The following is an 11,332-nucleotide window of genomic DNA, read 5'->3' on the forward strand; positions in this document are numbered from 1 at the left end:
CTTAGGCTTATCCTTGAAAATAAAATAAAATAGAATAAAAAAACAGCAACCAAGTTACAGAATCTGAACCAAACAAGTTCACACATATGATAATAGTTATGCACAGTATCATGAGAAAGAAGGAAATGCCATAATATTGATACACAAGAAATACAATATGAGTAACTATAAATCAAGAACCAAAATACTCAAAGGTTATATATTAGCAAATGAAATCTGAAACACAGGCTTCCATCAATGAAAACAAATCATGAAAAAATACTCATTATCAGCGAACGTATGTTGAAGATAATTCAAAAAGAGAATTAATCATCAATCAACGCTACACATGTCTGTATTCCTGATATACATACTTTATATATGAACATGTTTGGATACTGTATGATCTATTAAGAAAATATTTAATAGAGGACAGTGACTGCAAACTTACAATCTATACAAAAGAAAATGACCTCTATATTTAGAAATTCTTAACTTCTCTAAATCCTACAGTCCATTAGTGGATGCAGTCATCGTACAAAAAGAATGAATGCCCTCATATGTGAAGCCTACACTCTGGCTCATTCATTGGACTCTCAGTCTGAAGGAGATCTAAGCTATAGTACTGGTAAACACAATACATTAAACATTCATTATGTTCTAAACCAAAAATTATAGTTGCTAGCAAAAAACTCTCAACTTATCCAAAAGAAAAGTTTCACACAAAAAAAATAAATTCCTTGGAAAATCAATACATGTACACATATCCTAAATATTCACTCTCCGTAGATACTTTTTTATCTCCTTGGTATACCTGGATCCACAATAGTCATTATCAAATAGTGTCATTGATAGCTATTAAGTATGGCCCTAATATGCAAAGAAATCCCAAGAAAAGATCATCATCTGATACCTTTAAAACATAATAAAATATCTTTTAGACATCTTTAAACATGATAAAACATAACAAAACATTTTTTACACATCTTTAAACATTAATTAATTAATGCGTATCATCATCAACAGTTCACTAACTGTATCATACTAACAAAATGTATCATAATCAAACAAAGCTCTCTTACTCCATTCGGAACACTTCTGCAGGCTTTTGCAGGTATCCATGCAGAAAAGGACAAAATGGTACCATTACAACTACTCATTTGAGCTATGCCTAAACTCTGCATTAGTAAGGTATGCCTGGGATCCCCGGAACCACTCCTTGAGTTGGAATGTTTCCCCGAAACCCGCTTTCATTGGGTGCCTGGTGGGCGGTCCTCCTTGGAACATTTTGTTCCAAGGGTAAAGCTTCCCTTATCGGCAAAGGATTCGTCAGCACAACTGGTCTGACCCCCTGTCCCCTACTCAATCGGAGATAGGCAGGGCATCAAAAAGCATCAAAACAGAACACCAGTCCAACCGGACGGTGAAAAAAATAAAATAATTCCTCAATATCCACAACAGTAATGTCCAAATTCCCAAGTTTCAATCAGTACCTACCAGTTCACAAGGGATATAAAAAACTCTAAGGGAATCTCAATGCCCAAGTACAGAAAGTCTCTCTCTCTCTCTCTCTCTCTCTCTCTCTCTCTCTCTCTCTCTCTCACTGACACTCTTTCGTCATCGGGGCCATGTTTTCAAATTTTCCATGCCCAATCATTTGAATTCTAATCTGGGCAAACTGCTAACACTTTGCTCGTATCACAACCGAAAACAAGCTTTATGACAGAAGTTTCACAACAGACACACTTCACAGACAGTGCCTTTCACAACACCCTGATACTCTCATCTTGTGTTGTCTTATCTCTATTGCTCGTACCCAAACTAGGCTGAACTCGAACTTTCTGGCAAACAAACAGCAATCCTTCTAGGACACTTAATCATTCAAGCTGACCTTCATCACGCAAAAAAAGGCTCTTGCGTTACCAACACATCACATCATCATCTCCTGCTTCATACTTTATCGCCCTAAGCCATGTAGGCCTATGTCTTCCAATTCTTCTAGTGCCTTGCGGAGTCAAATTAAACGTTTGGTGAACTAATCCCTCTTGGGGAGTGCAATGACACATCACAGAGAGTTAATGTGAGATATAAAATTCCTAGTGAAATTAAGAATAGGGATAATCATTCTGATTAGATCTACTTTAAATCTCAAACAACAAAAAATACAAGATTGAAAACGTAAATTTACTTCAAAACTGAACTCCATAGAATTTTGCTATAGTCAAAATCATTCACACATTTCGTTAACTTTATTCAGAACATAACAAATTCTTCATAACCTGTCACTGAGGTCAACTAAAAAAAGAAATATCCTTAACCAATTATCAAAGAAAAAGAAAAAACACAAAGAAAAACTTCCTTACTTCCTAAGACACTTATGAGACAAATCATTCTATCTGTTCCACTCACAACGGCTGAAACATCGAACAATCAAAACTCATACATACTCCAATTTGCACGGTCACTCGAGGAAACACATTAAGCGTGAGCCTAATTCCTCTAAGAATAGGTAGTAACAGTTGACTCTGAAACTAACTAAGACAAGAACATCATAACTGAATCCTAACCATTGACCTAAAAACACAATTCTCTCACATTTTTTTTTCCACAGAACTATCTCACAATGCTCTGACCCAATCAGACACACAGAAACTTTCTCATTTAGTCATCTCCACTCTTTTTCCTCTTATTTTGCGACCATATTGACGCCGCTCCTGCGCATGCACAATCTCACATCTTTCTCCGGTTCTCATACACTCACACGCACGTATGCAAATGCAAATATTCACACACAGGGACTCACATGGGTCGAACTCTGCCGACTCAAACTTCCCAACAATCATCAAAACTTTTCTCAAAGGACAGCACTCACCAGGATCATAGAAAATAACTCATCTTTCTTACATTCCTTAGCGAGCAAAGAACTTATAACTGAAAACTCCAGAAAAAGAAACAACTTAAAAAATAGCTTAAAAAAAATTCTGAAACTGTAAAAACAAATTGAGCTCAAAATCTTAAAATTACGTCCTTAACTTATACATAAAACGGCATAAACAAACTACACAACCAGAAAAAAAGAAAACAGAACATAAACTGAGATAAGTCACTGAGACTTACATAATTTTGAAGGGCTATTAACTAGCCTCTTATTGGTCTTTAGACATACACAAAGCCATTAAAATACTAGGCTTTCTCTCATTGATTACAATCAAAATCACATTTTGTGTTATACTTTGACACCAAAACATATCCTTTTTTCTTCAACACAATCTGACATAAAACATAAATTTTTCTTATCAGACATCAATTAACTAACGAAGGGCAACAGTATGGCTACTTATGATCACTTTCTAACCCAAAGTTTATTCTGTTAATATTATTCCCTCAATACTCAAAAATAAGTGAATAATTTAAGAACTCATAACATGAATCAGAGTTTATTGCTTGACCCAGCTACTCTTCAACACACAGGGTGCCTGTCAAAGCTTATGCTGACAATGTGTCTCGTTTGCCTTGGTCATATGTTAGCCTATCAAATCTTTTAATACTACTGCTAAAATTACCGTGACACAAATATCTGGTTTTACACACTTTTCGATCATTTACTTTATTCCTTGATGCAAACAAACAAAAATCTACAGCGACTTCTTCACCATTTCTCAAATTTTTCACATTACTTATTTGTTCTTGCCATGTAAAAGAAACAGACAAATACATAAGAATTCAAATTCTCTTCTTTCTATCATGTTGCCAAATAGCACTCAACAACAATCAATTTTTTTTTCACTTGTGACGCTTTTCCTAAAACACACAATTCTATACATAGTTAGAAAACAAAGATTTAATTCTGACCTTTAAGTAAAAAGAATTACGTTACGTTACTTGTCAAAATCTTAGAGTTCTTTTCAATTCACAAAAAAAAAATATTTAAGATGTGCTCTTTATCCGTGACTATAACATCATAATGCATATTCAGGGAATTCACACATCATCTCATTCGCTTCATCCATCTCATTCATGTCATGTTACTCTAATCGGGTACCCTTCAAATCTAAAATACAATCGCACCCCCTGTCAAATTATTTGATATAATAACTTGTTAACAATGCTCGGTGTCATCAATCAGACCGAACACTGTGAAACAAATCACTTATGAGACACCGTGATTAAAAGAAACTAAATGCAAGAGATTCAAATCTTGTATGTGACCGATTACTAATTACTCAACAACTGTTGGCAACTGAAATCTTTTCGATCATTACGTTAACAAACTTATCTTCATTAATTAGGATAATCTCTGACCAAAACTGACAAACAATAGCTTAACTCTTTTCTTTTAAGACATTTCATAACGATCTAAGTAAGCTGCCGATTGACAACACGGAGTATGACCTAAGAACAAATAATGTGACACAAATTTCCCCAATTATCAATATACTTAATTTACACTTCTTTCTCCATAATTTTACTAAGTACATACTCAAAAAGGGACTTCAAAAAGAACTTCATAAATTACGCCTTAACACTGAATTTACAAACTTTCTACATTTCGGTTATGACTGAAACATTTGTTTTCTCGAATTAAACAGCTTATTATTGTTAACATAGAATTATCTTAACGTTTGACTTTATCTCTTTTCCAAAAACACCCATTTAACATTCTTGACAATGAAAGTCTCAAAAAACAAACTTAAATTACTGTAACCTAAAGAAACTTTGAAATGAAAACTTATAGTTCATACAGCAAAAAAAAATTTCTTATATATCCAACCAGCAACAAAATCAATACTATTTTCTTCTTTTGAGAAAAGAAAAGTTAATCTTTACTCGAAGCCTTAATACTGAAAACATCTTGAACGATTAGTTACTTTCTTCAATCAAAACTAGTGTTCTTTCATTTAACTTGAACATTGAGTGAAGAAAACGGAATAATAACTTCGTCACTTTACACACTTTTACAAAATCTCATAACTAATTAGTTAATCATAAAGCTACTGATTTTGTACCATGTTACTTAACTTATGTGTGTGTTGATTGCTGTGGGTCGCCTTGGGTCTCTCGTCCTACAGTTAGGGCAATTAGAAGAACCCCAACTGCTTCTGTTGATAGGGTCCATAGTAGGGTCCTGGGTCGCCATTTTGGATGGCAAGTTTCAATGCTGTTGCTCCCGCGATAGGAAGCTGAACAAAACGGCAATTTTGCTCGTACAAGAGGGCGCACCGTCTGCTGTTCCAACAAGAACATTGTTGTTTCATCCTCTCAAGGACGGGTGTGTTTCCATACAGTTTCTTTCCTCGGGCGCCCTCTTTTTCGGCCGGTCATCTCGACGGAAGGGCGCAAAGGTCTACTCCCTGCAGGTCCTCCGTGGGTGACTGGGTCAAAAAACTCCTCCAGGCTGCTACTATTCTCCACATCATCGTCAGGATTTTCTTCTTGATCTTTCTAAGGACATCCATTCGTCTTTTATATTCTTCAACTGCTTTTTCTCCCGCGTTTTTCCTTTCAGTTTCTCCCGAAATATCTCTATCTTGCGCTCGATCTTTTGCTCATTATCACACTTGTTTTAAATCCTCTTCATCCTAAAATAAAGCCACCAAATCTGTCATAGGGGGGTGAGGTAATTACCAAATAATAGTGCATGATAGGAGTCGGTGAATTAGACGAGTGTTATCTCGTAAGAGGATTTATTGTCTTAGTTAATTTTCACAATTAAAATGAGCAGAAATCTTCAAAGCGAGTGGAATAGAACTTTAAACTTTGAGGGTGCATAAAAAAAGGCTAATAAATTTCTCGCTAGCTCTTCAATGATTCCATCAGTCAAATACAATGTAATTTACTTTTAAAGGGTACCTGACACTTGCACGTATTCGTGGCACGCACTGGCACGGATTGATGCGCGAACTTGCGTGAACGAGTCGTGAAAATGTCGTGAATAGTGCGGGAATGATGCGTGGCATGCGTGCCATGCGTGCCCAGAACTTTGAAATGTTTAAAGTTTGTGGCACGCATTGGCACGCCAAAAATAGTCGTGAAATAGTCGTGAAAGATGCGCGAACTGGAGTGAACTGGAGTGAACAGTGCGGGAACTGGCGTGCCAGTGCGTACCAATGCGTGCCAGGCTTTGCCTTCCACGCACTGTTCACGCATCGTTCACGCCAGTTCACGACATGTTCGCGCATCGCAGCCTTCCCACTGACATTGTCACGCATTGTACTCCCGCATTGTCTCGCATCGTTCACTTCAGTTCACTCCAGTTCGCGCATCGTTCACGACTATTTCACGCCAGTTCCCGCATCGTTCACTCCAGTTCACGCCAGTTCCCGCATCGTTCACTCCAGTTCACGCCAGTTTCTGCCGGTTCAGGCGAGGTCCCGCATGGTTTACGCTAGTGCCCGCCTACTCCGCCAGTGGAGCTCTCGTGGGATTAGGGGGATTAGGGGGTATAAAACTGAGGTCCGAGGACGCTCCTAGCCATTCCAGAGCTCGCCAGTGACGAGACAACATGCCAAAAAGTAGACAGCCAAAGGGAAGGGGGAAGAAAATGGACGTGATAGAGGAGACCGCTGATCAAGATACTCCTCATTCATCATTTTCAAGTTTCGATTTGGTCACTCAGGAGACACAGCAGGATACAAGCCAGAGCCAGGTATCCAGTGATCATGAACTAAAAAAGAAGTGGGTTCGGGTGTATAAGAAGGACATCCCTGACTACCAGTGGACAAAAGAGAGGGAGACTACGTTGGCCGACCTTGTCAACTTGTCAAAGAGAACCCCATGCTGTTTGACAAGAAACATAAGGAGTGGATCAACAAGGTTTTGAAGAACAGCAGGTGGGAAGAAATAGGAAGGCAGCTGGATCCTCCTGCCACTGGTGCCCAATGCAAAAAGCGATACGAGAACTTGAGGACGAGGGTTGGTAAGATTATGAAAAAGGAGAAAAAGAGTGGAGCTGGCCAGGCCTAAAGGAGTGGCCGTGATGACTTCCTCATGGACACTTGGTCGTTCCTTATTCAACACATCGTCTGGGGAGAGACAGTCTCCAGTGAGGAGTTTTGTGGCTCCGAAGGAGGTGCAAAGACAGTCAGCGATGTCGACGACGATGATGTGAGGTTGACAGGTTCTCACAGCCAGGCATCTACTAGCACTAGGAAGGACAAGGGAAAGAGGAAGGGGTCCAGCCGAACACGTAACACCACTCACAGCGACACCTGTTTGTCGGAGAAGGATTTCAGCAATATATTGAGGAATGTGAGTATTCATTGTTTTTGACACATGCAATCTGTTGCATTAAAATGCTGTACTAAATTGTTACAATGTTATATATATATATATATATATATATATATATATATATATATATATATATATATATATATATATATATATATATATATATATATATTTATAATATTTTTTATATTTCAGCTTATGTCGAAAGCAGATTCGGTCGTCCCCACATTCATGGGCCAGCACAAGATTGTGCACGATTTTGCGTGCCTGCTGGAAGGTTACATGCGTGCCATCCCAGTACACCGATGGCACGAATTCCAAATAGAGTGCCTCAATCTTGCACATGCTACAGGGAAGAGAGTCAGGTCTTCCAGCAGGCACAGCAACGACCATTAGTGACCTGGGCAGGGCCACAGCAGCAGCAACCTTGGCAGCCCCCTCAGTAGCAGCAACCTTGGCAGCCCCCTCAGCAGCAGCAACCTTGGCAGGCCACTCAGCAGCAGCAACCTTGGCAGGCCACTCAGCAGCAGCAACCTTGGCAGGCCCCTCAGCAGCAGCAACCTTGGCAGCCCCCTCAGCAGTAGCAATCTTGGCAGCCCCCTCAGCAGCAGCAACCTTGGCAGCCCCCTCAGCAGCAGCAACTTTGGCAGTCCCCTCAACCAGGACCCTCGCAGGCACAGCCAGAGCAGCAGCAGCAGCATCGTCCAGCCAGTCATAACTGGATGTCGCATTCAGGCCCTTCTTCCTTGCCCCGTACCACGGAGTGGCACCCAGTGATGCCAACTTCACTGTCATCCACCCCTGTCCAGGTGACTTCACCATCAGTGTCAGTGTCGTCACCCATCCTTGGCCAGGCTCCTTCACCGTCACCTTCATTAACGTCGCTGTCGTCATTCAAGGCTCCATTGACCTTCCCTGTCCTGACCCCGGGGACCATCGACAGCAACCTAGATAAGGCCATGACACCCTCACCCCTCTACTCGTCCACGGAACTTGACACCCCACCAGTCAAGGACAAGGAAATTTAAATACTTATAAATATTTGTACATAAATGAAGTGTGATACTTGTACATATATGTTGTTTTAATGTAAATAAAATATTTATATATTTCCAAAAACTTATTTTTGTCTATTACCTTAAAATACAAAGAAAGAAACAGTAAAGTAAAAAATAATAAAAGGGATGAAAAATAAACCCCCCCAAAATTTTATATTTGCTGTCTCAATGTGAAAAAAATTATACCTTATTTCAACTATTTCTATAACTTTATAATGAAAGAAACAAAAAGAAAACAAAAAAATTAATGGAAAGAAAAGAAAAATAAACCTAATATATTTTTATATTTGCTTTTTTAATGTGAATAAAAATTTATATCTTATTTCAAACTATTTATATAACTTTATAATGAAGAGAAACAAAAAGGAAACGAAAAAAATTAATGAGAAGGAAAGAGAAATAAACCTAATATATTTTTTTATTTGCTGTTTTAATGTGAATAAAAATAGATATCTTATTTCAAACTATTCCTATAACCTTATAATGAAGAGAAACAAAAAGGAAACGAAAAAAATAATGAAAAGGAAAGAAAAATAAACCTAATATATTTTTATCTATGCTCTCTTAATGTGAAAAAAATGATATCTTATTTCAAACTATTTCTATAACTTTATAATGAAGAGAAACAAAAAAGAAACGAAAAAAATTAATGAAAAGGAAAGAAAAATAAACCTAATAAATTTTTATATTTGCTGTTTTAGTGTGAAAAAAAAAATTATATCTTATTTCAAACTATTTCTATAACTTTATAATGAAGAGAAACAAAAATGTTCTCTCATTATTTTGAATTTAGTTCAACATTTTGATGACTTCTCCGGCCTCTTCTGCCCCTGGAAAGTTGAGTGTTATCTTTACTAAGTATAAATGTAAGCTCTTGTCATTTTGAATTAAATCAAAAGTGCTATTAACGTAAACAAGAGGTGTTGCCTACCGGAGGCATCCTGGATGCTTTTGCTCGCTCTTATGGGTCATAGTTTGCTAGAGCGACGTTCCCGGTTTGTTTTGCTTTAATAATTTAGCTATTTAGCTCCGCTAGGAATGCTTATATTATACCGTCAGTTTTTAGCTCGGTGATTTCGACATGGGTCGAGGTACCGATCTTGCCCTTCGTGGGCTTCGCAGCCTAGACATCTGGCACTAGTACTTTCCTGCATGATATAAGTTTTTCCGAATGTTATATTACTGAAGCTATAGGCAAATATTTTCAAGTTTGCTGTTTGAATGTAAAAATAAAATTAGGTTTTATTTCATCATCATACTTATTCTTCTTTATTACCTTAAAATGAAGAGGAAAACAAATTTTTTCTGTTTGTTGTTTTAATGTAAAAACAAAATGGTTTCTTATTACAACACACTTTTTTCTCTATTACCTTAAAATCAACAGCCTAAAAACTTTTCATGTTTGTTGCTTTTAATGTTAAAATAAAATGCTTTCTTAATAGGCCTACTTGTACAGTACATATTTTATGTCTGCTATTTATATGTAAATCAAATGCTTTCTTACTGAAACAAAAATAAAGGGCAACAAAAATACAAACGAAAAATATACGTTTCTTTTATTAACAAAATGGAACAACTATACAGATCATGGAGGTACCACAATTCTTTCTTGCCAAGGGACAGCACCAGCAGGAACATGTAGTAATGTGAAAGGTAGTCTCGCAGATCCTTTGCATCCTTCTGGATATGATGGCCTTGTAGAGTCATCAGCCCCTGCAGGTTTTGCTCATTCCTCCATGCACCAGGGATCAGAGCATGTGTGTCCGGATCTTCGTAGTCCACTTCTGAGAAAGCATCTGGGTATTTGATGAGGCCGAGGTTGTGCAGGACACAGGCACACATGGTGATCAGGTTGATGTTGTTGGGCTTCTGCTGCATCGTCGTCAAGAAGCAACGGAACCTATAACTTAAAACTCCAAAGCCATTCTCAACGACACGTCGGGCACGAGACAACCTGTAGCTATAAATGCGTTCTCGTAGGACTTGTGACCGATGGGAGAATGGTTTCATCATCCAGGTTCGGAGAGCAAAGGCGTCATCCCCAACGAAGTGATAGGGCACTGGGTGGTCATCATTAGAGATTGGTTCTGGTTGAGGCATTCCAACTCTGTTGTCTTTTACAGCATCATGCAGAGAACAGTTGCTCCATCTTCCTCCATCCAACGCACCACCCTCTGCCCAACATCCACATAGAGGAACTTGTAGGAAGCAACTGCGACTGCCATCAGTACAATGCTGTGGAAGCCCCTGTAGTTGTAGTAGTAAGAGCCAGCATTGGGTAGCTTCTTTATGGTAATGTGCTTTCCGTCCACAGCCCCGAGACAGTTGTGGTAATTCCATCTGGAGCTGAATCCGGCAGCAACTTCCTTCTGGGCCTCTTCAGTTTTGGGGCAACGTAGCACTTCGTCCTTGTAGGCCGCAATGATAGCTTTACACACCTCGGGTATTAACTTGCTGATGGTACTTGCTTCAACCCTGAAGCAGTACTGCAGACTTTGATAGGAATTTCCAGTGGCTAAAAAGCGGAGGGTGAAAGCAAGCTTGAGTCCAACTTGAAGCGGTTTCCTCATGAATGTGGACTGCTTCAGGAGGTGCGGGGTTAACTTCTCAACCATCTCATGAAACAGGTCAGGTGTGATTCTGAGGTAATTTTTGTAGCCCCTTGGATCTTCCTTGTTGAGTTCAGTCATTAGACTGTCATAGTGTCCAAATGACTGCCTTCTGGTTAACCATTCCCTGACCCACACTTTCCTTTGTATCTTTCTTCGAGGTAGGTTAGGCTTTTGTTTCTCTTTTTCCTTTGCCAACCTTTACAGATGCACTCTAACAAATGCTATAGCAGCTGCCATGCATAGGTATCTTCTCCTCAATGCAATGGTGTCTCTGACAGAAAGCAATGTTGTCTCGTCCGAAGCCAATCCAAGAATGTCCTCGGGTTGGAGAAACCCCGTTTTTATATGGAGTCCCAATTCGTGAACTGACGTGAACGATGCGTGAACGATGCGGAATGATGCGGAAAGATGAGTGAACGTGTCGTGAACTTCTCGTGAACTAAGCATGCCAAT

General features: G+C 38.8%; 1 protein-coding gene across 1 annotated transcript; it reads right to left on the minus strand.

Moving 5' to 3' along the window:
• Positions 1 to 10,384: 10,384 nt before the first annotated feature.
• Positions 10,385 to 10,882, minus strand: LOC137640414 (uncharacterized). The gene has a single exon (XM_068372975.1). It carries the CDS (start codon positions 10,880 to 10,882, stop codon positions 10,385 to 10,387), a length of 498 nt encoding a protein of 165 aa, XP_068229076.1.
• Between the last annotated feature and the right edge of the window lie 450 nt (positions 10,883 to 11,332).

This window comes from Palaemon carinicauda, chromosome 1 (assembly GCF_036898095.1).
Source record: "Palaemon carinicauda isolate YSFRI2023 chromosome 1, ASM3689809v2, whole genome shotgun sequence".
NCBI classification, from domain to species: Eukaryota; Metazoa; Arthropoda; class Malacostraca; order Decapoda; family Palaemonidae; genus Palaemon; species Palaemon carinicauda.